Source organism: Pteropus vampyrus, unplaced genomic scaffold (genome assembly GCF_000151845.1).
Source record: "Pteropus vampyrus isolate Shadow unplaced genomic scaffold, Pvam_2.0 Scaffold285, whole genome shotgun sequence".
NCBI classification, from domain to species: domain Eukaryota; kingdom Metazoa; phylum Chordata; class Mammalia; order Chiroptera; family Pteropodidae; genus Pteropus; species Pteropus vampyrus.
This window is the reverse complement of record NW_011889066.1, coordinates 144,912-172,157: the sequence shown is the minus strand read 5'-3', so window position 1 is coordinate 172,157 and position 27,246 is coordinate 144,912. Positions and strand designations below refer to the sequence as shown.

The following is a 27,246-nucleotide window of genomic DNA, read 5'->3' as shown; positions in this document are numbered from 1 at the left end:
GTATGATTTACTTGGCCAGTCACCATATTAGTAAATGAGAGAACTAGAGCTATATTTATTATCACAGGTCATATGTAATGTTACATAATGTACAAAATAACTATCCAATATATGTTATTCTATTTCTTATATCAGTACATAAGAAATATACAAGAAATACACACACACACATACATATATACATGTATTTTTTTTTAAGCCGAGGCAACCTTTAGTTGACCACACACACTGCAAGGACCTTGTCAGCTTACGATCTCTTATTATTTATTTATTTATTTTTTTAATGCCTACAGCACCTGGTCTTCCTGGGTGTTCTCCCATCCAAGTACTAACCAGGCCCGACTTTGCTTAGCTTCTGAGATCAGACAGGATCAGGCCGTAGACCACATATATATTTCTTATACTATAATACTATACTACCCGTCTCTAAATCCGAGCTTAATTTTTTTTAAAGTTCAATCTGCGTTTTAGTATGTACTGAAACTGAGGAAGACCTAAATGTTTTACAAATGGTATTTTCCTATGTGACCTGTCAATGAAATAGGTGATCAACTGTCAAGGTGAGAAAAGATATTTCCTTAAAAACAAAAAGGCTTTTCGAAATCTTTTTAGGCTTACTGGCTCAAGATTTGGCCCAATTTCACAAAAACAATAGTGCAGCACCTCTTCACAAAAAGCAGTGTGTTCCCCTGAAACAAGCGTCAAATGCTATAATGCTTTTATCTTCTGCCTATTACAAATTCTTTTCCAGGGAAGGACATCCTGCCTGACTTGAAATATGCTGACATGAAATCATCTCCTGGTATGAGATGCTATGGCATTAAATTTTATCTGAATAAATTTTAAACACTTTCTGAATCAGAGAAAGGAGGTATTGTTTAGTGTTAGCATCAAGTATTAGGCAATGCTCCTTATGTACTGTAGTAACTTTTAAAGGGGAACAAATGTACAAATTCATTGCTATATTTCAAACTACATATCACATGAGAAATTTAAAACCCAGCTGGGATAAATGCCCTCTGAGAGGTTCTTGAAGACAGGAACCCATATCTTCATATATCTTTGCATCCCATACTATTACAGGGCATTGCATTAAAACCAGCATTTAAGCACTTCCTGGAAATGTGTCAACAACGAGAAAACATTATAACCAAAAAAATGAAAGTGACAAAACAAGCAGATACCAAACTGAATTTGTACAGAAATAAAACCACGTCTAATAATGCAATGGTTAAGTATGGGCTACTTGTCTTTCTCAAGAATAAAAATATGCTCTTGGTGTCGGTAGAGGATCTTTCATTTTCAAAAGGAAAAACCACCACCACGAAATTTCTGCTTCTCTCATCCTAAACAGCTGAATCATTCATATTCGACCGCCCATAATTATTCCAAAAACTGTCAGTGCAGAGTCTGCTTTTTGGGAAGTCCAAATTTAAGACCTTCCCTAGGAGAGAATGAAAGAATTACAGGAAATTAAAGGGATTCCCCAAAGACGCTGACTTATCCGTAATCAAACAGGAGGCCTTGCTATTACTACATCAATCTCTAGTGAAGGAAAAATATTATGCTGAGAAAAAGTATTCGTTTATCCAACGAATATTTATTAAACGTCCACTTGGCGCAAGGCAAGTGGACATGTGAACGCTGGAATTCCGGCGCTGCAGCCCTCTGCTCTTCCGCGGGGCCCAACGCCCAGCTGGACTCGCCCCAGACGCGCGAGCCAGCGGTCCCAGGACCCGCCTCCCCGGTCCTTCCGCTACTGCCCCGCCGCCTCACGCCGACCCGACACAGACCTCTCGAGCTCCGTGGGTTCAACCATGGTGAAATGAGCAAATCAGTCTCGCCAATGCTGTGAGGGCCTACGCACGCCCCGGGTGGCAGTCGACCGGGGAGGCCAAGGGACCCCCGTACCAACGCGAGGACAGCGCCGTGCCCGAGGGGGTAGGCATGGAGAGGGCAGTATGTGTGGCGGGGACGGTCTGGGGGCCCTGGAGAGTGCGTGGGAAATAAGGACCCTTGGGGCGCTCTGGGGTTTTAGAGATCGCACTGTGGGAAGGTCTGGGGTCCCTAGGGGATCTCTGGTGAGCTTTGGAAGGCCCCGAGGGAAGAGTGGGGACGGCTGGCCGGGAAGGGTACCCGGGACGGAGACTCCCTCAGGACACACGCGGTCTGACGCTTACCCAAACAGCCCTCGGAGGAAGGAGTGGGAGGCCTTGACTCGCTTCTCGGCCTCCGCCATCAGCTGGACTGCCTCACGCTCCTTCCCCGCGTTGTCCATGTCGCCAGCAGCCACCGCCACAGCCTCCTCAGCAGTGGACGCGCGCCTTCTGCGCCTTCGCTCTCCCCTCGCAAGGCGGGGAGCGCAGGAGCGGCGCGCGCGGCTTGCCGGGAGTGGTAGTGCCGGGCTCCGACTGGGCGGCGGTAATGCACAGCGCGTCAACTACAGTTCCCAGCAGGGCTCAGAGCCGGGCGGGATGGGGACCCAACTGGTCGACTGCCAGAACCCGGGGTTTCAGGGTGGGCGCCCTAGGCCAAGGTGAACTTTAATCGTTTAAGTGTGCAGGAAACGGAAAATGGTCCGTGGCTTCTGGTAAAGATAACTTCAAACACTCAGCATCACGTTGGTTCAGGAATTCCTGCTCAGCATGACTGACACATGGCAATAGGATGGATGAGGAAACGGGCTAACAGAATGGAATGCTCAACCTACCGGCGAGTTCCGCAAGAGGGAATCTAATGCAGCCACAGAAAACAACTTCATGAACTGTGTAATACCCATCCATGCGCCCACCCACCAGCAACACCTGAGAGAGCCATTTTTATCTCCAGAGCAAGAAGTTTAAGAATGTATAATTTTCCCAAATATAATTCAGTTATTTTTTAGTTTCCTCATTTTGCAACCTTCTGTTGGTCCTCTCTTCCTTGGTTATAAGTGATATGTATAATCCACTTTTTATTAACAGAATTCTTTTCAATGAATGTTAGCCATTGAGCTCTCTTATCCTTTACATGATACTGGCCATAGGGGGTCGGTCTCCTGGGACACAATTCCCGCCTGCCAGGAAATCTAATTTCCTAGAAGTATCCATAGACAGATGCTACCCTGTGCCAAAGATTTCCAGGACTGCCCAGAGGGAGTTATTTTTTAATATAAAGTCCAGACCATTCACATTTGGCAATGCTAAAGCAGAGGTGGTGAAGCACATATAAAAATTACTGCCAAATGAGAACTTGTGACAATTTTAAACTATTAATAAGTACACTGTGGGTACTGGCACACAAAATGTATCTTAGAAAATGTAGTCTGCCTTTACAGAACAAGGCAAGAAGGGCCAAACTCCTAGAAGGAAAGATAACTAAAGCAAACGTCAGTGTTCATGCATTGCAGGACACTCTAGAGATAGAAGGAAATCTCAGCTTTCCAGGCAGAGTTTATTTAGTATTACTATATGCATTATTCTAACTTAATTGCTTTTGGAGCAAGATGAGGGAAGAGGAGCAGGAATTGGAGGTGGTTGTAAATGCAGGAGTAAAGAGGAAAACTGAAAAGTGGACATAAGCGTTTGAAAAGCAGAGCAGTATATGGGGATATAATGAAAAGAGCCAACTCAAACTCTGAAGTGCAGCATCAGTTAATTAAAGCAGTTCCCAAACCTGGCTCAATGCCACAACTAAAGGATGTTCAAGAAATACTGATTCCTAAGCCACTAGCTTTTTGTATCAGTATCTCCTAGAGTTGGGAAGTGTACATTTTAAAAAGATTCTCCACAACTATTCTAAAGCTTACAATTCTCGATTCTCAAATCTGTAGTCAGCTGTACAGGAGGTAGAATGGACTGCCTCCTCTAAACTAGTACTTGCAATTAAAAGTTGTAAAGAGGAAATTTGAGTAATTTACATCAAAAAGCTAATCAGCCCTTTGTTCTGCTTCTGTAAATATGCTTGCTGTATGCAGGAGCTCATGCAAGAGCTCACTTGCACTTTACTCGACTTGTAGACTTGTAAATGTAACTGCCCCTGCCTTTTGTAGCACCTTGTACCTTGGCAGGTCCCGCTTCCTGTAACAATTTGTATTCGCTGTTTACCTATAACAACTCCCACCCTTCTCCAATGTTACTACTTGCAATTTGCATAGCAACTCCCACCATTTGTAATGGTTTGAGTTCAAACTGACTAATCAGCTTATGTAAAATCCTTGTATATAAGGAATGTTGCCACTGAGCACACTACCCAGATCTTCAGAACACTAGATCCTCTGGGAGCCCATGTAGTAAATCTGAGTTCTCCTATCTCTCTGAGTTACTGCTTGTTTTTTTGCTGGACTGGTTTTGAGAGTTTTACACAACAGTTGTAGGAGTTTAATGTTTCTGGGTATTACACCCATTCTCTTTTTTCTCACAGAGCACCTATAGGCATTCCTACCCTTCCCCTAATCCACATCCAAGTGGGAGAAAAGCTCCAAACCTTAATTGTTGTCTAGAATGAGTGTTTCCTTCTCCTAGAGGCTAGGTGAGTGGAGGTGGCAGGACAGAGGCACAGACCTTTCAGAGTGAGAACTGACTAGAGGAACAGATGAGCAATCCATGAAGGAAGAGAGTTGCTCAGGATTTCTGAATAAGGAAATGAAAATGAAATGAAGCCAGATCATAGAATCTCCCTTTCTCAATCCCTAAAATAAATGGACAAAAAAGTGAAAAACTAGCAACTCTTTTCAGAGAATTAAGACAGAGGGAAATCTCCCTGTGCTGGATCAATCACTCATTCAGCCCCCCACCCTTTCCCCCCCAGCTCCACTTAATGTAGGGAGGAGGCAAGAGAATTAAAATGTTAATCAAACCACAATCAGAGACTGCAATAAGCTGATCAGCCTTGCAGCCAGGCCAGGACACCTTCAGAACAAAGGAAGATTTCTGCTGGATTACTAACAACCCATTCTCCATACCTGTGAAGGGAAAACAGGAACCAAGAGTCATTCCCTATGGCTAAAATCATGGAGAACCTGTGGATTAAAGCCTGGGAACTGCCAGCAGGCCTTTCATTCTGCATATCCTTACCTTTTCATGCTACTTACTCTTCCCTTCCTCACTGTATGTCCATATCAAAGGAAATGGGTTAACAAAGTCTTTTAAACAATAACTAACAGGAACTAAAGAATGATATATAAACTGAATTTCCTGAACACTTGGCCCCCTACTCACTGTCTTTCCATGTCTCTCTTGGTCCCTCTCACTCTCTGCTTCTGAGAGAAGATGACACTCTGTCTGTGGAGTGTTACCTCTTTTATAATAAACTCTCCTTTTGACTCTCACTTTGGCATGGGTGTTGAATTCTTTCTACACTCTCCGCCAAAGGACCCTCTTCTCTTGGAGCAGGGCTTGGTCTCCCCCACCAACTCAGGGAAGTTTGCCCTGTACTGCATCACACTCATACCCTTCTCTGTGCTGCCCCAGAACACGGGCCTGTGTGAACTCCATCTGTGGATCTCTCATGCCCTCTGAGTTCCTTCTGCATTTCGCCAACATGTTTCCCAGAGTGAGGTGGAGGGCAGACAAATACTGTAATCACGGTATTTGTTCCCCAGACCCTCTACAAGGGGGCTGGCCGAGGCTCCCTACTCCTAGATGACTCCTCTCATAACTTCTGGCCCCGGAGTGTGCTAGCATGAGGGCTTCTAGCTGCGGATGATGGTCCTGTGCCAGGGGTTCCTTTGCACTTACAGCACTGTAAATATCCCCTGTAAATAAACCCTCCTATTGCAAGTTTTTTTCAAAGTGCCTTTGTTTACTGGGAGGACCCTGACTGAAATGTTCTCTATCTCATTGTATGAGACTGGTATAACCTTGAAACCCAAACCAGAAAGGCTGGTATGATAAAGCACAATTTTGGGCCTGTCTCACTCATGAACATGGGTACAAAAATTCTAAACAAAACTTTAGCAAATACACCATGAACAAAAATTTAGATGGTTATGGATATAAATGTGAAATGCTAAACTTAAAAACTTTTAGAAGGTTTAAATGAAAACATGGGAAATTAGTTTTATGACCTTGATTTACTAAATTAGATACCAAAACTGTAAATTATAAGAAAAAAATTAAAAAGATACATCAACTCTGTTAAAATTAAGAATTTTCCACCAACATAGCATAACTCAAATGAAAAGACAAAATCACAACCCAGAAAAATATATTTGCAGCACATATACCCCATAATAGTTATGATTAAGGATAAAGATATCCTACAATTCAGTGGAAGACAACCAAATAGAAAAAAGAGCAAAAGACTTGAGAACTTGAAGTTCACTACAAAGTCTTGGCCCTCTTCAGCTTTTACTCTTGATGCTTCTGGAGAGTGTCCGCTCACAGGAAAAAAAAAAAGAAGAAGAAGGATGGCAAGGTAAAATAAATGTAGGAAAGCAGCAGCCTGCATAACCCCTTTGCTTTTTATTTGCTTTCAAAATGAGACCTGAGGGTTTTTTAAAGGAAGTAGCCTGTTTAGGAGCTGGCAAACCAATCAGGTATCCTTGCTTTCCCAAAGGTTTTATTACAGCCACTTTACTTTTTAGAAAGACCTACTTTCATACCCATTTTCACTAGCAGGAAGAAATCCAAAGAGAATTTTAGTTTTTATGAAAAAAAGCGAAAAGCTTTAGCTTTTGTTTTGCGTGAGCCATTATTATAGAGGCAATGTGCACAGTGAGCAGTGAGAGTGGCCTCACGAAGTTCCTTCCCCAAGAACTACACTCAGCATCTCAACATCAAGCATTTGAACTGTCTGTGAGCATCTGTGCTTCATCTAGATTTATTTTGTGCATCTGTTAGCAAGATGTGTTCTAAGGTATCAGAAGCCTAAGAGCTCTTTAGGGTGTTACGCTTAGTATAAAACTACATCATTAAACATTTCAATTGTGGTGGATGAAATAAGGACATTGTTTGTACGTTGAACTTGACTATATCCATCATTCATACTATTTACTCACAGAAAGAATCTTGAAAGCTGCCGCTTACTATTGGTTATGCTAGTTCAAAGTGATCTCTTTTAGATGGTATCTAGGAAAGGATAAAGTGGAAAGTCTATTGCTTGAGTGGATTGGTGGGTGCAAAAGCATGTTGTGTATTTATTATATCATTCCTGCTTTTATCACATGTTAGTGTTATTTTAGATTTTATGTATTGTTTGGTATGACTAGGTTATTTTGTGGTCTGGGAATGCTTCCAAATTTTTCCATATAAGTTAATGGTAATTGCTTCTTTGCTTTAGGCCATTTCAGCTTATGAAAGGTTTCATGGGAACACTAATTTCAGATAGCCAGATGAAACCTGTATTGTATTATGGAAAACATCTGCAGAAAGGAGACCAAAGGCTGCATGAGGGCGATGGCCTGCCAACAAACCCCTCCGCTTTCAGTGTCCTTATCCATCACCAATCTCCAGCTGGGAGTCTTACACAGACAGTGAAAATGTTTGGACTCTTTGACATCTCTGATTTTCTGAGCTTCATGATTTCTCAGGTTCCTTACTCTGGAAAGAAAAAATGTATACTGGCCTTTTGGGGCTAAGCCAGTCCAAACCATCTGTAGCACCACCTTGTCATTGTTGACATTCTGTGCCTGCTTCTGGCCTGCCGCCTGGGACCAGCAGGCATTTCCAGCCAAGATCAGCCATACCTTTCTGCTGCAGCCCCGGGGATGGGAGCCCAGGGTTGTAGTGAGGGCAGCTGTTAGTGGCTTGGGCAATGCACCCCTGTACCTCCCTTGGGAGAGCACTCAGGCAGGTTCCCAGACTGCAGATTGCTCCTTGCTGGGCCAGCTTTGAAGGGTTTCTGGAAGCAGGCTGGGTCTCAGGTAAATTTGCTTTCTGCCTGGTCAGCAGCTAGTTCAGAGCAGAACTATTTAGGGGATAAAAAAGAGCTTATCAAATAGTGCTACTAAAAAAAAAAAGAATGCGCAGAGAATAACCCAACTGAGATCAGGTCTGTTGTTTGCAAGGACTTATTTTTTCTCCTAGAATGAAGAGAAATGCACAATAGCATATGTAGGCTCATGAAAAGAGGGTCACACACTAACTCTTATCTCAGCTCCTGTGTGATACTGTCAGTGGTAATGGGAGTGGAGAGAGGGCAGGAGGGAGCAGTTTACAGGAAGTAGTCTCAAACCCCAGAACAGGTGCACCTGCTTCACCTCCATGGCAACTGGGGGAGGTTTCCCTTCTTATTGAAATAGCTGACACCATTGAGCCCTGTACACCAGATACTCTGTTGGGATCTTCTGTACTTTTTATAATTTAATCCTCACAATCCTCTGAGGTCTTTACTATTATATTGATTTTACAGATAAGGAAATTGAGACTCAGAAGGTGAAGCAACTGCCAAGCAACAGTGGAGAGACTACTTTACGTCTGGCCCCGCTCTTTAGTACTCCCATCCTCATGGCAGCTCTGGGTTCCACAGCAAGACCAGGATTGACCAGACTAGACGTCTGGGCTCAGTCTGTCTGGGCAGGAGATGCTCTAACTAGCTACCTATCCTGGTACCTGCCTGGCATCCTAGGGCATGGAGGCCCACCTGCTGGGTGACTTTCGGGTCTTTTTCTGCTTTGAAGAGCAAGGACACCCCACTTCAGGTTTCCAATCAGAAGTATAACACGATGAACAATGGTTTTGACCAGATTGATGGGTGATCTGTACAAACCAGAGAAAGCTGGAGTCAAGGAGGAGCCTGAGAAGTTTATCTGGGGTGGGGAATGGGAAGCAATGACAAAGTAGGAGGAAGAGTGGATTAAAAACCACAGCCAAGAAATTCCTGGTCTCCAGACCCCTCAGCCCACACAAGCAGAACCTTACTGTCTACAGTGATAAGACACATCCTCCTTTTGTTTCCTGCTTATTTTCCTCTGGGAGCAGTCTGGCTGGTTAGCAACGAGCAAAACCAGGAAGGTGTCCAGCTTCTTGGGCACCCACCACCTCACTCACATACCACAAAGTCATGGGCTGGCCTAAGACAGATCCCATCTACTTGCCACTATGACTGGTTCAGCAGTGGCCTTGCTACCAGGTTGAACCTATGAGTCAGGCCAGGTTTGGTGGGCTCTTGGGAAAGATGCTTCCTCTTTCTTAAGAAACAAACTACCAGCAAGACTGATTCTTCCTCTGGGTGGTATTGCTGCAGGTGAGAAGGTGGCCCGGGCCATAGCATAGGCATCATGCTCCTCAGACTTACCCCTGTGGGGCTCTAGCCAAGGCAGTCCTTTCTTACTCAGTGCCCCAGGAACCAGTCATGAAAATACACAGTGGCAGCAAGAAGGGGACACTAGGCCAAATGTTTGTTCCACAGGAAGCACTGTGCTTATTCCTGCAAACCCTTCATCTGTCCATCTGTCTACCTGTCTATCCATCCACCAGTCCACCCACCCACTCAACCATCCATCCATCCATCCATCCATCCATCCATCCATCCATCCATCCATCCACCTACCCACCCACCCACCTACCCAAACTGCTTTATTAAGGTATAATTGCACATGTTTAAAGTGAACAATTTGATGAGTTTTGACAAATGTGTCATTGTGAAATCATCACTACAATCTGTATAATGAACACATCTATCACCTAGTTTCCTCTGTCCTTTTGCATTCCTTTCCTCCCATTGCTCCTTATTCCATGGTCTACGCAGGCCCCATATTTCTTACAATTTTATGCTATAACCAGGGCTCCTATTCCCCTATTCTTTTACTGACAAGAACAGGGCTCCTATTTTTCACTTTTCCCATGAACATAACCAACATTCCTAATTTACTCTTATTCCATGGAAAAAATTAGGTTCCCTGTTTTCCTCTTAGCCCATGGCTGTAACGGGGCAACATATTTTTCTATCATTCCATGGAAATAAATAGGTCTTCTATTTTCCCTTCTTGTGTGGACATTGCCAGGCCATAGATAGAGCCAGGGCCTCTAGTTCCCTGTTATATCATGGACATAACCAAATGTCTGATTTTCCTCTTTTCCATGGACATGTCCAGAGACCTTACTTACCCTAATTCCATGGACATGACCAGGCTCACTGTTTTTCCTATTAAATGAATGTGATTAGGCCCCCTATGTCTTTCTTCTTTCAACCAGGCCATATGATTTAACCAGGCCATATATTTTCCTTTTATTCCATGGACATGTTCATGCTTCTAATTTTCTTCTTATTCCTGGACATCTAGGCTTCTATTTCTCTTTTATTCCATGAAATCCATCAGACCTCATACTTTTCCTTTCTCCATGGACGTTATTAGGCTCAGTATTTTTCTCTTTGTGCATGGACACAGCCAGTTTCTATTTTCCCTCTTTCATGTGCACGGCCAGGGCTTTTCTCATGTTCCATGGGCATGGCCAGGGTGCCTGTTTCCCCTTATTGCATGAATATAGCCACAATCTCTGTATTTCTCCTCTTTCATAGACATACCAAGGGCTCCTATTTTCCTTTTATTCTATGGACATAACCAGGTCTCCCAGTTTCCCCTTGTACCTAGACGCCAGCACACTCTTTTCTTTTCATTGCATTAAAATAATCAGGCCTAATATTTTCCCTTTCCATGGATTTTATTAGGCTTCATATTTTTCTCTTAATTCATGGGCTTGGCCAGGCCCCTTATTTTTACCATATTCTATGGACATGAAGGGCTGCCTAGTTCCTCTTATTTTATGGACATTAAATTGCTGGATTTTCACTCAGTTTATTTTATGGGTATAACCAGGCCAGTTATTTCCGCTTCATCCAATGATCTTAATCAAGCTCCTTGTTCTTCCTTATACCATGGACATTACTAGAATCCTATTTCCTCCTCAGTCCATGGACATGACCAAAGCCCTATTTTCCACTTATATGGACATGACCAAAACCCCCCTTTTTTCCTTAGTCTACGGAAATAATCTGTCCTCCTATATTTTTCCTTTGACTTGTGGATATTATACTGCTCCCTATTTTTCTGTTATTCTATGGACATAACTAGACCCCACATTTCCCCTTATTCCATGAACATGACCAGGACTTTTATTTTCTCTTTAGCCTACAAACGTGCTCCCATTTTATTCTTATTCCTAGACATAACCAGAGCCCTATTTTTGCCTTATTCCATGAATATGACCAGGACACCTTTTTTTTTTCCTTAAGCATAGAAATGATGGGACCACCTATTGCCCCCATTTTCCTGGTTGTTTCTACTTCCCTTTTCCTTTTTCCAGAGACATGGCCAGAGCCTTCGTTATCTCTTTATTCCATGACAATAATGAGTTTCCCTATCTTCCCTTAACCCACGGTTATTACCATGTCCCATTTTCATCCTATCCTGTGAACATAACCAGGTCCCTTGACTGGAGTTTTTGGTAATTTGTTATAGTAACCATTGGAAACTAATACACACAGACATATCATGCTGCCTATTTTCTTCTTATTCCATGAACATTTAGTGAGTTGAGTTGTATTTCACAAAAATATATATTCAAGTCCTAACTCTTGGTACTTATGAATGTGAATTTATTGGAATATAAAGACTTTATATTCCAATAAATTCACATTCATAAGTATGAACATTTAGTGAGTTGAGTTGTATTTCACAAAAATATATATTCAAGTCCTAACTCTTGGTACTTATGAATGTGAATTTATTGGAATATAAAGTCTTTATAGATCTAGTTAGGTTAAGAATCTTAGGATGAGCTCCTACTGATTTTAGAGTAGGTCCTAAATCCAATGACTCATGTTCTTAACAGAGAAAGGATAGAGAGAGATTTGAGACAAATAGACATAGGGGTAGGGAGGGAAGGCCATGTGAAGACAGAGGCAGATTAGAGTTAATATTGCCACAAGCCAAAGAATTCCAGGAGTGACACGATAAGGCCCCATTTCTGGTTTTACTGTAAAGATCTATATTTTCTTCTTATTTTATAAAAATTACCAGGGACCCATTTTTCTCTTACTTTATGGACATAGCCAAGGCTCATATTTCTTGAGAAGATTTATTTTTTTAAATGTACTTTTATGTATGTACATGGATTTTCTAATGTGGCCCACTGAATGTTACTTTTCCTTCCTCAGGTCCACAGTGTGAAAGCATATCTCAGATCTCCAGGGTGGGCTGACCTTGTGCAGGTATGAGCACTCTCACATATGACTCAGAATCTTTATATACCTACTTTACAGTGTCACTCCTGCAACTCAGGTTCAGGGAATTCCAAAGCTGCCATTTCCATTGGCTGGAGAAGTCCTTCAAGGCAGGCTTGGAGGGCCAAGAAGGATGTTGTGACTGGTCCTAACAGGATTTGCACATTGGGGGTGGTCCGGATCCCAGGAAATTTGGGGCCTGAAGGACCACAGGCTTCAGTGTATGGGCTCAGAGTGGAAGCAGAGTCATGCAGAGGATATTCTTGGGTGCCTGCTGATGCCTGACTGGGAATAGGTTCTTTGCTTACATTCGTCTAGTCTCCACGACAATCCAAGATTAGTAGTTTTTTCTATTCTTATATTATAGATGAAGAAACCGAGACTCTCAGGAAGATTAACTCTCCCAGAGTCACCCAATAAAGGATTTTAATGTGGGACAGTTAGACTGCAAGGCCCACTCTTCCCCCACTGTTTCATGCTATTTCTCACAGACCAATGTCTTATTTATTTTTGAACATTTTTTACCTTTATCCTGAAATAATTTTAGACCTACAAAAAGGTTACAGAAATAGCATAAATGTTTTTATATACCCTTTACCCCACTTCCCCAAATGTTAACATCTTACATAATTATAGTACAATGGTGAAAACTAGGAAATTAAAATTTGTACAACACAATTAACTAATCTGCAGACTTTATTCACATTTCATCAATTGTCTCACTAGCGTTCTTTTTCTGGAGCAGGACCCTGTTCAAGATCCTACCTTAATGACTGTTTTAAAAATAGGGAGCTCTTTTGGGCTTCTGGGTATAGATGATAGGGTTTAGGATCAGCTACCTCAAAATATGACACCTTGGCTCAGGATCAGCTACCCCAAGATATGACACCTTAAGACACCTTAAGCAGAAGGAGTTTGAGAAAATGGCAGAAGCAGAAAGGACACTCTGACCTCCTCAACCCTTGTCCCTTGAAAATAGGAGATAAATCTCTCTGTGAAAAGAGAAAGGGAGACATTCTTATCTCCAGAGATGGGGAATTTAGGGTCAAGAAGCCTGTATAAACAGACTTTGCTACTTCTTCACCATTTACTACCCATAACCCTAACCCCTTTGTCTTGTCAATGCTTCACAAATTTATTGTTTGTCTACAAAATATAACAGCTTTCTACTCTGATCATTTCTTTGGGTGGCCATTCTCTTGTGAGGGCTCCTATGTACATGTAACAATTCCATAAAATTTATGTGCTTTTCTTCTGTTACTATGCCTTATGTCAGTTTAATTCTTAGGCCAAGCCAGAGACCCCAAGAAGGGAGAAGATTTCCTTCTTTACACAAGGCAACATGCAGCCTCCAGGGGTCTGGATGATAAACTTCCTTTTAAAATAATAAAAAAAAGTTTTCAATTACAGTTGACATACAATATTATATTAGTTTCAAATATATAACATAGTTAGACATTTATATAATGTGCAAAGTGATCACCCCAATAAGTCTATTTCCATCTGACGCTATACATAGTTATTCTAATATTATTGACTATATTCCCTATGCTGTACTTACATCTCAGTGACTGTTTTTATAACTGACAATTTGTACTAATTAATCCCTTCCCCTTTTCACCCATTTTCTAACCTTCTTCCCATTTGGCAACCATCAAAACCACATGATTAACTTCTGAATAAGGTTCATAGTGTATTCCTCCCTCACAGGGTGGCTGGAATTACCTCACAAAGCTCTGCTAGGGTCATACCAAGATAGCAAGAACTGGTGCCAGGGCCTGCAGGCACAGTGGGATCCAGGAGGCAGAAATCTGTGGTGAGTAGGTAGCAGGTGAATAAAGAGAACCTATAGAGAAGCACGAAGAATAGTTGATGGCAGGTTAGATAGTTGGAACCCAAGGTAAGTAAGCAGAATGTACCACACCCTGTTCCATGCCCCTGATTCCTTATATTCCAGTTCAGATATTATGTTCTTCATAAGCCTTTCCCCATTCCCACAAACGGCACTCCTCTGTCCAACACACCAGCTCTTATTGCATAGTATTGTAAAGATCTGTTCTGGGGGATTTCTTCCTTGCTAGGTGTGAAGGCGGGTATTTAGAAATTATGCTTGTCTGAATCACCAAAGAACTAAATGGGAGTGGAAAATGACCTGACCTGGGAGTGGATTGGGCAGCCATACAGAGATATTTCCTTGGCTGGTCCTTTGGTCAAATTGTGGGCAGGGCCTTGGAAGAAAAAGGTTCAGATCTCAGTCTCTGTTTAAATACAGGCAGTCATTTCCTGGGAAAGCTTGTGTTGGTGAAGGCTCCCGAGGGGCAGCGAGTGATCCTGAGCCTGGCACCCTGGAAGGTGCAGTGGATAAGAGGTTTCTGAGGCTGCAGAGATGAGAGTTGGATTCTGGAGAAACCATCTGCTGCTGCTAGCTGTCCTGGTCTTGGTGGCCAAATTGGGTCACTTTCATAGGTGGGGAGGCTTCCAGGAGAAGTCAACGAGCAAGAAAAACATGAATTCAACACTCGAATTCTTCATTGAAAACTACAATAACGTGAGCAATGACACCTACTTATTTCGAGTAGACAAGCTACTTCAAAGTCATATGCAGGTTTGTGCCTCAGTTTCTCCGGATGTTGGCATTCTTGCCTATCCAGACATGCAGATATATGGTGGGGCTTCCACAGAGTACCAAACAATCTTTTCATCAAGTTGGAAATGGCTTCACTTGGAATGGGCAAGGTCTAGAGTGGTTCAGAACCTAGCATTAGCCACACTTCCAAAATGGACTGGAATGAATCCCTCACTGTCAGTCTTAGTCTGAAGCACAAATGTCCCCTGAGGTTCTCAACTATTATCCCTTGGGAAGAAGTATCTTTCATTCTGAAATGAGGTCCTACAGGAGTAAAAGCAAATGAGGATAACTTTGCTTTCTTTGATGGCCTCATTTGGCAAAATATAAATGTTCTCTGCAGGTTCCCCTCAACATTAACATTTCAATGTCCAGGGTTATAAAATCTAAGTCTGGACTTTCTAGCTGTGTTCTGCAGAAACCTGGAATTACACAGAGGGTTTTTTGTTTGTTTGTTTGTTTTTTGCCAGGAGAGCAGGGAGAATGAGGACTATGCTTCGAGCAGATATTGTTTTATGTATAAAGTTTTCTGATATCAGTTGAAGGGTGATAAATGAAAGAAAAGTTTTTTGAAAACCCCTTATGTTGGTACAACCTCCTCTTAAGTTCAGATAGTAATATTAAACAAAAAATTTAACCTCCATAGCAGAAAATCTTTAAGAAAGGTTTTACCAAGTCAAAAACTGCCTGTCAGAAAACCAGTCCTGGGACATGAAGTGCAAATCACTAGCAGATGGCTAGGTGTTAAAGACATACATGTCCATTGTCTTGGAGTTTACAAGCATTTTTATGTATCAAGTAGCGGGTAGGGAAAAGAAAGATGTAAGCTGTCTTAAAGAATTTACATTAGCTATAGATAAAGGGGTGGTAGAAAATGAATCAAGGCCAGCTCTGGATAGGCACAGAGTCTGCAAAAAGAAATGTCTGCTCCTGTGGATTGGCCGTCGGCAGCAGTCCCTAAAATCCTCATGTAAACAAGAAGCAGAGGCTCCTAGAGTCCAATGGGGCCTGGCTAGAATAATCTGCGAAAATAGCCACCTAGAAATTAATCCAAAATTCCAACAGATATAGAAGGAATGTGAGCAGTCTTGTTAGTTGGCCCATAACCATTAACAGACTAACAGTTCTATCTCTTTTTCTCACTTTCTTTCTCTCACTATCTCTTTCTCTCTTTAATTTTTTCCTTGTCAGTAAACTATGTAAGGTAAGGCAGAGGCAATACTACATCTTACTTCAATTAACTGTATTAAAAAAAATAATCGACTAGGAGAAAAGGGCTCTGATCGGAGAGGGTCAGCGGGAACAGGAGAAACCAGGCAGGGCATGGGGCAGAGAGGGGCAGGTAGTGTTAATGTGACACGAATGGGTCTCACTTGGCAGCCTATTCCTATCTCAGTAACACACATTTGCCGGTGCTAGTCAGGGCCAAGAACATTGAGTAACTTAGCCACAAGATGGCGGCCCTCGACCAAAGTTCTTGCAGAAGTTTGTGTTTTCCCCATCAGTCCTCTCAAAGATAAACCCGAGAATCTGAGGAGTCTTGTCTTGTGGAATCAATCCATTGCCATTAACAGTTAATTCTAAAAGAATTGTGAGCAAACTTTTGATGTCATTCAAATGGATGAATTGACAAGAGTGAGTGTGCCCCTTTGGTAGCTGGGTGACCTGGGGCAAGGATCCCTGGGTATCCCTACATATGTTACCACATGATTGTGTTCATCCTAATATCTCACAAAGGGATGTAGGAGGTGGGCACCTTCTGGGTTTAACAACCATATCTTCCTAATTGTGGGATCTTGGTCAAGTGCCATCCATACTCTGCAGGCCTCATTTTCCTCACTGCAAAGTGGGCTGAATAAGACTGAAGCAGCACTTGTAAAAATATTTATATCATTATGATTATTTCTATTGTTATTTAAAAGTCAAGTCTAATAATAAGAAAACACTTTGTACTAGAATGTTAGAATGGCCAGTGTTTCAGTTTCTTCATATGTACAGAGGATGCTGAAGGCCAGTGTGATAGTGCTTGGTACAAGCCTTGAAAGATACCAATGCCTGGATGGAACTGTCCTCTGATGAAGAGCTCAGGAGCCCTATCTTGAGGTCCTCTCATTGGACGCAGGGACCAGGATGGTGGTACTGCCCTCAGGCCCCCTCCCCTGCCACACTGTACTTCTTGTGGTTTTCTAGGGGTGCTTTCCTCCCAAGGCCAGTGTGATCACTCTCTCCTTCTATGGCCACTCCAGGAAGTGCAAGCCTTCTTATTTGGTTTGGCCACTGCATTTGGACAAGGAAGCAGAAAGTTTCAGGAGCTTTTCCCCTCACCACGTAGAACTCTAGTTCACACAGTTATTGGGGAATCCAGCCCAGTTTCCAATATAAACCATTTGTTAGTTTCACTTCTGGATATGAGGCTTACCTGCCCCCAAAGGCTTTCCCAGTCTTTTGCCCTCATGTCTTCAGACCTCGCACTTGAACATGAGTACATGAAGATATATCTCAACAACAGAAGTAGCCATGGTGTGCGTTCTCCATGGTCTATGTATTCGCCATTCAGATACACCACAGGAAGAAATTGGCACTGTTCTCCCCATTTTCTAGATGAGAAAACTGAGACTCAGGGAGGTGGAAGGACTTTGGCCAGGATGTTAGACTTGGCAGGGGTAAATTGAGAACTCAAGCACAATTCTCTTCTGACATTCTCTCAACTTCATTGCTGCTTCAGAGTAATGTTCCCAACACTTGCTAAAACATTTAATTATTTGTAATTATTAAGTTACTTTAAAATGTTTTATGCATTCAGTGAAATGCATGCTTCTCTTTAGCCCATGTAATAACTCCTTGAGCAGGCATAGTTATTATCTGTACTCTGTAAATGAGGAAACCAATGCTTCTAGGCACTTGCTCAAGGTCACAGTGTTAGTGGGTGGGAAACAAATGCTCCAAATCTGCTTGATTCCTAAGCCTGTGTTTTCAGCTCTGTTGCTGGACTGTCTCTCATTGGGTTGGTTGGGAAATAGAGTAGGGAGGAAGGACATGGCTGAAGGGACTGGGAGAGCTGAAGAATAAGGTGTAGCCAGCTCTATGCATTCTGAGGGCCATGTGCATAGACCTGGGGGAGCTCTGGGCTGCCAGGAAGCCAAGCTCGGTGTGTTATCTCCCTCAAAGGGAACAGGTGAGACCTATCTGTGACTGCAATAGTGAAGCCAGTGTGGAGCAAAGGAATGGGCTGCACATACAGTGGGTGCTGATGAAGGACCATGGTACCAGCCTGAGGGGAGGAGGAAACCATGAGTTGGTGGATGAGCCACACACAAGGACTGTGGCTCCTGGGGCTTCACTCTCCATTGAGCCTTTTCTGGAGAGAATCAGCAACTGGATGCTTTGAGTCAAAACTAACAGTGACATTGTTTCTCGATAGCTGACGTCGGGAGTGGAGTATCTGGTTACTGTGAAGATTAGTCGGACCAAGTGCAAAAGGAACAGCACAAAAAGTCACTCGTGCCCCATTCAAGGCAAGAAGAATTTAAAAAAGGTGTGTGGTGGCAGTCATCTGAGAAGGGACTCTTGATTAAGAATGAGAAAGTAAAAAATTTAAAAGTTAACATGAATTGGACATTGACAGCTTTTTCAGCTGTGCAGACTGGGGCAGAGTGGGGCCACAGCCTTAGAGCTGCTTGGGGTGGGAGGAAGGCTCTCTCTTGGGCAGTCCCCCACCTCAGAGCTGGCATAGGCCTGGCCCCAAGCCTCCAGATCACCTGGCCCACTCTAGGCCCTCAATGGAAACAGCATATTTTTTCCTTGGGGATCTTGTTCTGGGGTCAGCTTGCACTCTCTAGGTCCCTGAGGTTTGTCAAGTTGTCTCCTTGTCTTCTAGCCTGTGCCCTGCCTTTTTCTGGTCCTTCCTGATGGCTCCACCTACTGACAGATATGAGGGTCTCCCTGTACCTGGGTGCAGATGTAGGACTGGGGTTGGGAGGAGGGATCTCAAGGCATGTCGCTCCAGGTCTCACATGACTGGGCATGGAGAGCCCCAGGCAACATTTCTGTTCTGAGCCTGGCACCCCACTTCCCCTACCTCATGACTGTGAGCAGAACCTGCCCACTTATGTGGTTGGTGCACAGCCTCAATGATGGGTTCAGACTCCCCGGTGAGGGCCTGAGAGGCAGGAGCTTTTTGTTTGTCTTCAAAAAATATTTCCCTGAAAGCTGATTGTGGTCTTTCTCCTTTCACAGAGTTTCATTTGCAATTTTTTGATGTACACTGTGCCCTGGATGAACTATTACCAGCTTTGGAACAACTCCTGTCTGGAGGCCTAAATGAGTTTGTGCAAAGATTCTTGATGAAAACTTAGATGTTCGCACTGTGCACTTTCTGTTACAGACTTCTGGACAGACCTCATTGCCCTCAGCAGGGTCTTGCTACATACCCACTTGCACTCACATACACTCGCATTTACACTCTCACACACACATTCACAGTAAACACATCCACTCACACACACACACACATGAACTAACTCACACTCTTGCACCTTCACATAGTTCAGTCACACATACACACAGCACACATACATCCACACTCACATAAATGCAAATATGCATTCACACACATATTCTCACACTCACTTATGTACATATTCAGTGGTCTTTAGGGCACTGGTGCGACTTGAGCAGAAGGTTGTTAACACTTTACAGGAATCTCAGCCCATATATCTGAGGCATTTCATTATTTAGGCACATCCTGACTTCTGGCCCAAGCTTGCAGGAGCTCTGTTTCTTCCCTATGCACATGTAACTCTGTGACTGACACATGTCTTGTGTGTGTGTTAGAGATCCCCAAGACCAAACCCTAGGATCAATTGATTCACTAGAAGGACTCCCAGAACTCAGCATAGAGTCACATTCACAGCTATGATTCCTTACAGTGCAAGGACACAGAGCAAAATCAGCAAAGGGAAAAGGCAAATGAGAAAAAGTCCCAGCAAACCAGGCACAAGCTTCCAGAATCCTCTCCCAGAGTAGTTACGCAGGACTTGCTTATGGCCACACATGCGAAATATTGTCTACTAGGGAAGCTCTTTAGAAACTCAGTGCCATGGGCTTTCACTGGAACTGGTCACATAGAAAGCCTTTGCCTAACATGCATCCAAATTTCAGACTCCCACAGAGAAAGCAGATGTTCAGCACAGATCACATTGTACAATGTAGATACAGTGAGGCCCTTTTATTATTTAAGGGGTTTTATATCAGTGTAGGGAAACTGACTCCAGCCAAAGCCAACTTTGCAAGCAGACCTTTCCAAGGACAGCAGCCTCAGACTGACTGAGGGGACTTTTCTTCAGAGAGTTCAGGAACCTTCCATGTGCTCATTGCTGGTGGGATGAGACCTATGGTGTCTTTCTTCATGTGACTCATTGTTGAGCAGAGAAGGTATATGCTGGATCAGAAATGGGGAGTGGATATGGGTTGAGAGTGTACCATTGGACTAGTTGGTCTCCTCCCCAGGGATAAGTCCCACTAACATAGTCATACTAGAAACTTGAGAGAGGATTTCCAAAGGGCAAGAATAAACATACAAGCAAAAATCTCAAATATGCCTGAGAGGCCAGAGGGAGATGGGAGGAAGGAATGGAAGGATTAAAGGTGTTTAAATTGTTACGCTAAAAAGAGGGAAGCCAGAAGTATTTGGTTTTGCAGATCTAACATCACTGAGCACTGACTGAGTGCCTGGCACTGGCTTGCTGCCCTATTTATCTCATTTGGTCATCATAACAACCCTATTAAACCAGCAACTCTTACCTCCATGATACAAGTGAGGAGCCCTTAAAGGCAACCTCTGTCCAGATCCTAAGATCCTAGATGAGTTTGGCCTATTGGTTGGACTTTTAGGAAGTGGAATCATACAGTATATGTTGTTTTGTTACTGCTTCTTTCACTCAATATATTCCTGAATTCATGTTGTGTGTACTTATAGTTCACTTTTATTATTGTGTAGAACTCCATTGTGTAAATATACCACAATTTATTTATCCATTCTACTGATAATGGACTTTTGGATAGTTTCTAGCTATTATGAATAAACACATGTACACGTCTAAAGTTGGACATATACACATGTTTCTGTTGGGTACATACTTAAGAGTGGACTAATTGGATAATAGGATGTGTATATGTCCAAGATTGAGCTAATTTACTCAAAATCTTTTATCATTTTAAAATTTTTACTTAATTTACCTCTCTTATGTTAATTATTGACTTAAACCTTGTTTAACCTCTAAGTTCTTACTTTTACATAACTTTTATTTATGTGGCCTAATTGTTTTATTTATATATATTTTATAGTATTTTACTAAACTTTATGGCTTTGCTTTAAATTTTTTAAAAAAATGTTAACTTTTTTTTATATTTAATTAGAGTTGACATTTAATATTATTTATAATAGTTTCGGGTGTACAGCATAGTAGTTACACATTTATATAATTTACGAAGTGATCTCCCCTATTACTTTGGTACCCACTTGGCACTATACATGGCTATTACAATATTATTGACTATATTCCATATGCTGTACTTCACATTCCTGTGACTATTTGGTAACTACTAATTTGTAATTTTTTATCCCTTTACCTTTCTCACCCAGGCCTCCAAGCTCCCTCCCATCTGGCAATCACTAGTTTGTTCTCTGTATATATGAGTCTGTTTCTGTTTTGTTCGTTCAATTATTTTGTTCTTTAGATTCCACATACAAGTGAAATCATATGGTATTTGTCTTTCTCTATGGGACTTTTTCACTTAGCATAATACCCTCTAGGTCCATCCATGTCATTGCAAATCGTAAGATTTAATTTTTTTTATGGCTGAGAAATATTCCATTGTATATAAGTATCACATCTTCTTTATCCAATTGTCTATCAATAAGCACTTAGATTGCTTCCATATCTTGGCTATTGTAAATAAAGCTGCAATGAACATAGGGAGGTATATATCTTTTAGAATTAGTATTTTGAACTTTGCATAAATACCCAGAAATGCAATTGCTGTGTTGTAAGGTAGTTCTATTTTTGATATTTTCAGGAACTTCCAAACTGTTTTCCATAGTGGCTGTACCAATTTATAATTTTACCAACAGTGCACAAGAGTTCTCTTTTCTTCACATCCTCGTCAGCATGTTGTTTTTGATTTACTGATGATAACCCGATGTGAGGTGATATTTCATTGTGGTTTTAATTTGCATTTCTTTGATGATTAGTGACGTTGAATATCTTTTCATATGTCTATTGGCCATCTCTGTATCTTCTTTGGAGAAATGCCTATCCAGGTCTTCTACTCATTTTTGAATTGGATTGTTGTTTTTTTTTTTTTTTTTTTTTTTGGTTTTGAGCTATATGAATTCTTAACAGATTTTGGATATTAACCCCTTATCAGATGTATCATTCAGTAGGTTGTCTTTACATTTTGCTGATGGTTTCTTTTGCTGTGTAAAACCCTTTTAGTTTGATGTAGTCCCATTTGCTTATTTTTTCTTTTGTTTCCCTTGTCTGAGGAGATATATCAGAAAAAATTTTACCAAGAACAATATCAGAGAATTTACTGCCTGTTTTCTTTTGAGAGTTTTACAGTTTCAGGTCTTATATTTAAGTCTTTAATTCATTTTGAGTTTATTCTTGTATATGGTGTAAGAAGGTGGTCCAGTTTTATTTTTTTGCATGTATTTGTCCAGTTTTCCCAATACTATTCATTGAGTAGATTGTCTCTACCCCACTGTATATTCTTGCCTGCTTTGTCATAGATTAAATGACCTTACAGGTGTGGGTTTATTTCAGGGCTTTCTATTCTCTTACATTGATCTATATGTCTGTTTTTGTGCCAGTACCATGCTTTTTTGATTACTATAGCCTTGTAGTATAGTTTGATATCAGGTAATGTAATATCTCCAACTTTGTTCTTCTTTCTCAATATTGCCATGGCTATTTGGAATATTTCATGGTTCTATTTAAATTTTTGAATTATTTGTTCTAGTTCTGTGAAAAATGCCATCGGTATTTTGATAGGGATTGCAATGAACTTAAGATTGCTTTGGGTAGTATGGACATTTTAAAGATGTTAATTCTTTCTACGCATGAGTATGAAATGTGCTTCCATTTATTTATCTTCTTCAATTTCTTTCTTCAGTGATATAACTTTCTGAATACAAGTCTTTTACCTCCTTGGTTAAATTTGTTCATAGGTATTTTTTTGATGCAATTATAAATGGGATTGTTTTCTTAATTTCTCTTTCTGATAGTTCATTTTTGGTGTATAAAAATGCAACTGATTTCTAAATGTTAGTTTTGTATTTTCCTACTTTACTGAATTCATTTATCAGTTTTAATAATTTTTTGGTGGAATCTTTAGGGTTCTTGATATACTTCATGTCATGTGCAAATAATGACAGTTTTACTTCTTCTTTTCCAATTTGGATGTTTTTTATTTCTTTTTCTAGTCTGATTGCTGTGGCTAAGATTTCCAGTACTATGTTGAATAAAAATGGTGAAAGTGGACAGCATTGTCTTTCTTCTGATCTTAAAGAAAATGCGTTTAGCTTTTCCTTGTTGAGCATGATGTTAGCTGTGGATTTGTCATATATGGCCTTTATTGTGTTGAGGTATGTTTCTTCTGTTTCTGCTTTGCTGAGAGTTTTTATCATAATTTGATGCTGGATCTCTTTGAATGCTTTTTCTGCATCTATTGATATGATCATGTGATTTTTATCTTTCATTTTGTTTATGTGGTTTATCACAACAATCGATTTGTGAATATTGAATCAACCTTGCATCCCAGGAATAAATCCCACTTGATCATGGTACATAATCTTTTAAAAGTATTGCTGAATTCGTTTTGCTGATATTTTGAAGATTTTTGCATCTATGTTCATCAGGGCTATTGGCCTATAGTTTTCTTTTTTCTTAATGTCTTTGTCTGGTTTTGGAATGAGGGTAATGGTGCCCTTGTAAAAAGAGTTAGGAAGTCTTCCCACCTTTTGAATTTTTTGAAATAGTTTAAGAAGAATAGGTATAAGTTCTTCTTTGAATGTTTGATAAAATTCACCCATGAAGTCATCCAGTCCAGAACTTTTGTTTTTGGGGAGTTTTTTGATGACTGATTCAGTTTCATTGGTGGTAATTGGTCGGTTCAGATTTTCTGTTTCTTCTTGACTTAGTCTTGGGAGATATATATATATTTCTAGGAATGCATCCATTTCTTCCAGATTGTCCAACTTATTGGCGTATAATTGCTTGTGGTATTTTATAATCATCTGTATTTCTGTGGAGTCCATAGTCACTCCTCTTCCATTTCCAATTTTATTTGGGTCCTTTCTCTTTTTCTCTTGATGCATATGGTTAAAAGTTTCTTTTATTTATTTATTTATTTATTAAGTTAATTGGGGTAACATTGGTTAATACAATTATATAATTTTCGGGTGTCCATTATAATTTGACATCTATATATTTTATTGTGTGATTACCACCCAGAGTCCCATTTCCTTCAGCTACCATATATTTGATCCCCTTTACTCAATTCATCCTCCCTAGATTCCCTTATATTTGACCCCTTTACTCTGTCTACTTCTTCCCTTCTCCCCCACTCCCTACTCTCTGGTAACCACTAGTCCATTGTCCATGTCCCTGAGTCTCTGTTTGCCCTGTTCATTTGTTGCTTTTAGGTTTATATCCCACATATAAGCGATATCATGTGATTTTCAACTTTTTCTCTCTGGCTTATTTCGCTTAGCGTGATTATCTTGAGGTCCATCCATGTTGTTACAAATGGCAGTATTTCATCTTTTCTTATGGCTGAGTAATATTCCATTGCATATATGTGCCACAACTTCTTTAACCAATCATCTGTCGTAGGACACTTCGGTTGCTTCCATGTCGTGGCCACTGTGAATAATGCTGCTATGAACATCGGTGTGCAAATATCTTTTTGAATATGGGTTTTCAAGTCTTTGAGGTAAATACCAAGTAGAGGGATTGCTGGATCATACGGTAGATCAATTCTTAGTTTTTTTGAGGAACCTCCATACTGTTTTCCACAGTGGCTGTATCAATTTGCAGTTCCGCCAGGAGTGTATGAGGGCTCCTTTCTCTCTGCATCCTCTCCAACATTTGGTATTACTTGTCCTGTTGATTATAGCTATTCTAACAGATGTGAGATATTATCTTATTATGGTTTTGATTTGCATTTCCCTAGTAGCTAGTGATGTTGAACATCTTTTCAAATATTTGTTGGCAATTTGTATGTCCTCTAGGGAGAAGTGTCTGTTCAGGTCCTGTGCTCATTTTTTGATTGGATCATTTGTTTTTTTGTTGTTATTGAGTCGTATGAGTTCTTTGTATATTTTAGATATTAGGCCCTTATTGGAGGTGTTGCTTGCAAATATATTTTCCCATTAGGATGGTTGTCTCTTTACCTTGTGATGATTTCTTTTGCTGAGCAGAAGCTTTTTAGTTTGATATGGTCCCATTCATTTATTTTAGCGTTTACTTCCTTTGCTTTTGAGGTCAAATTCATAAGATCTCCTTTAAGTCCTAGGTCCTTGAGTTTCGTTCCTATGTTTTCTTCTATGCATTTTATTGTTTGAGGTCTTATATTCAGGTCCTTAATCCATTTTGAGTTAATTTTGGTGTGTGGTGATGGACAATAGTTTAGCATCATTTTTTTTTTTTTTTTTTTTTTGCAGGTGGCCTTCCAGTTTTCCCAGCACCATTTATTGAAGAGGCTTTCCTTTCTCCACTGTATGTTTTTGGCTTTTTTGTCGAAAATTATTTGCCCATATAAATATGAGTTTACTTCTGGACTCTCAATTCTGTTCCACTGGTCCGTGTGTCTGTTTTGCTGCCAATGCCATGCCATTAAGATTACTGTCACTTTGTAGAATAATTTGAAGTTGGGCAGAGTGATGCCTCCAGCCTCGTTTTTTTTTTGGTTTTTTTTTGTTTTGTTTTTGTTTTTTTCGGGATGGCTTTGACAATTTGGGGTCTTTTGTGCTTCCACACAAATCTGACAATTTTTCATTCTATTTCTTTAAAAAATGCCGATGGGATTTCGATGGGTATTGCATTAAATCTGTATAATACTTTAGGTAATAAGGTCATTTTAACTATGTTGATTCTGCCAATCTAAGAACATGGAATATATTTCCATTTCTCTGTATCTTCTTCGATTTCTTTTAATAGAGTGTTGTAGTTTTCATTATAAAGGTCCTTCACATGTTTCATTAAATTTATTCCTAGGTATTTTATTCTTTTGTTGCAATTGCAAAAGGAATTATTTTTTCCATTTCTTTTTCTGACACTTCATTATTAGAGTGTAGCAATGCTATGGATTTTTGAACATTGATTTTGTATCCTGAGACTTTACTGTATTTGCTTATTGTTTCTAGTAGTGTTCTTGTGGAGTCTTTAGGATTTTCTATATAGAGAATCATGTCATTCACAAATAGTTATAGTTTGACTTCTTCGTTTCCTATTTGGATGCCTTTTATATCTTTCTCTTGTCTGATTGTACTTGCTAGGACCTACAATGTTATATTGAATAAGAGTGGTGATAGTATACAAACTTGCCTTGTTCCTGATTTTAGAGGGAAGGTTTTTAGTTTTTCATCATTTAGGTATAATGTTGGCTGAGGGTTTGTCATATATGGCCTTTATTGTTTAAGGTTCTTTCTTTCTATACCGATTTTATTAAGTATTTTGATCATAAATGGATGCTGTATCTTGTCGAAGGCTTTTCCTGCATCTATTGATATGATCATATGATTAATTTTTTTAAAATTTGTTTATGTGGTGTATCACATGAATTAATTTGCATATGTTGAACCATCCCTGTGCCCCTGGGATGAAGCTGACTTGATCATGGTATATAATCTTTTTAATATGTTGCTGTATTCAGTTTGCTAGTATCTTATTTAGGATTTTGCATCTATGTTCATGAAAGATATTGGTCTGTAGTTTTCCTTTTTGTGTGTTACCTTTACCAGGTTTGGTATCAGAGTAATATTGGCCTCATAAAATGAGTTGGGAAGTATCGTCTCCTCTTTGATATTTTGGAAAAGTTTGAGGAGAATAGGTATTCAATCTTCTTGGAAAGTTTGGTAGAATTCACTGGTGAAGACTTCTGGTCTTGGACTTTTACTTTTTGGTAGTTTTTTGATGATTGTTTCAATTTCCATACTGCTGATTGGTTTATTTAGATTTTCCAATCTTCTTGATTCAGTCTAGGAAGGTTATATTTTTTAAGTACTGGTGCATTTCTTCTATGTTATTAAATTCGTTATTATATACTTTTTCATAGTATTCTTGTGTTATCCTTTGTATTCTGTGATCAGTTGTAATTTTCCCTCTTTCATCTCTGATTTTGTTTGTTTGTGTCTTTTCTCTTTTTTCTTTAGTGAGTCCAACCAGGAGTTTGTCAATTTTATTAACCTTCTC

At 40.5% G+C, this 27,246-nt stretch overlaps 2 protein-coding genes and 1 long non-coding RNA gene across 3 annotated transcripts in view; 2 read left to right on the top strand and 1 right to left on the bottom strand.

The window, feature by feature from the left end:
* The window catches only part of NAPB (NSF attachment protein beta), a 39,041-nt gene extending 36,734 nt beyond the window's left edge, over positions 1–2,307 (bottom strand). The window contains exon 1 of the mRNA XM_011376042.2: positions 2,181–2,307. Coding sequence (XP_011374344.1) covers positions 2,181–2,278 — 98 coding nt within the window. The 5' untranslated portion in view covers positions 2,279–2,307. The remainder of the gene's footprint in view (positions 1–2,180) is intronic.
* LOC105302814 lies at positions 1,758–2,883 on the top strand. Its single transcript, XR_002776412.1, has 2 exons — positions 1,758–1,941; positions 2,189–2,883. It is a non-coding gene; the product is annotated as an uncharacterized LOC105302814 (long non-coding RNA).
* Positions 2,884–14,530: 11,647 nt separating this feature from the next.
* Positions 14,531–20,729, top strand: CSTL1 (cystatin like 1). Its single transcript, XM_011376088.2, has 3 exons — positions 14,531–14,749; positions 18,192–18,305; positions 19,007–20,729. Exons 1-3 carry the CDS (start codon positions 14,531–14,533, stop codon positions 19,088–19,090), a joined length of 417 nt encoding a protein of 138 aa, XP_011374390.1. The 3' UTR covers positions 19,091–20,729.
* The last annotated feature ends 6,517 nt before the right edge of the window (positions 20,730–27,246 follow it).

Excerpts from the sequence above, each read along its gene's own strand:
- CSTL1 (XM_011376088.2), top strand. The coding sequence starts at position 14,531 with ATGAGAGTTGGATTCTGGAGAAACCATCTGCTGCTGCTAGCTGTCCTG. Across the intron at positions 14,750-18,191 it reads TACTTCAAAGTCATATGCAG|CTGACGTCGGGAGTGGAGTA; the intron begins GTTTGTGCCTCA and ends GTTTCTCGATAG. Across the intron at positions 18,306-19,006 it reads GCAAGAAGAATTTAAAAAAG|AGTTTCATTTGCAATTTTTT; the intron begins GTGTGTGGTGGC and ends CTCCTTTCACAG.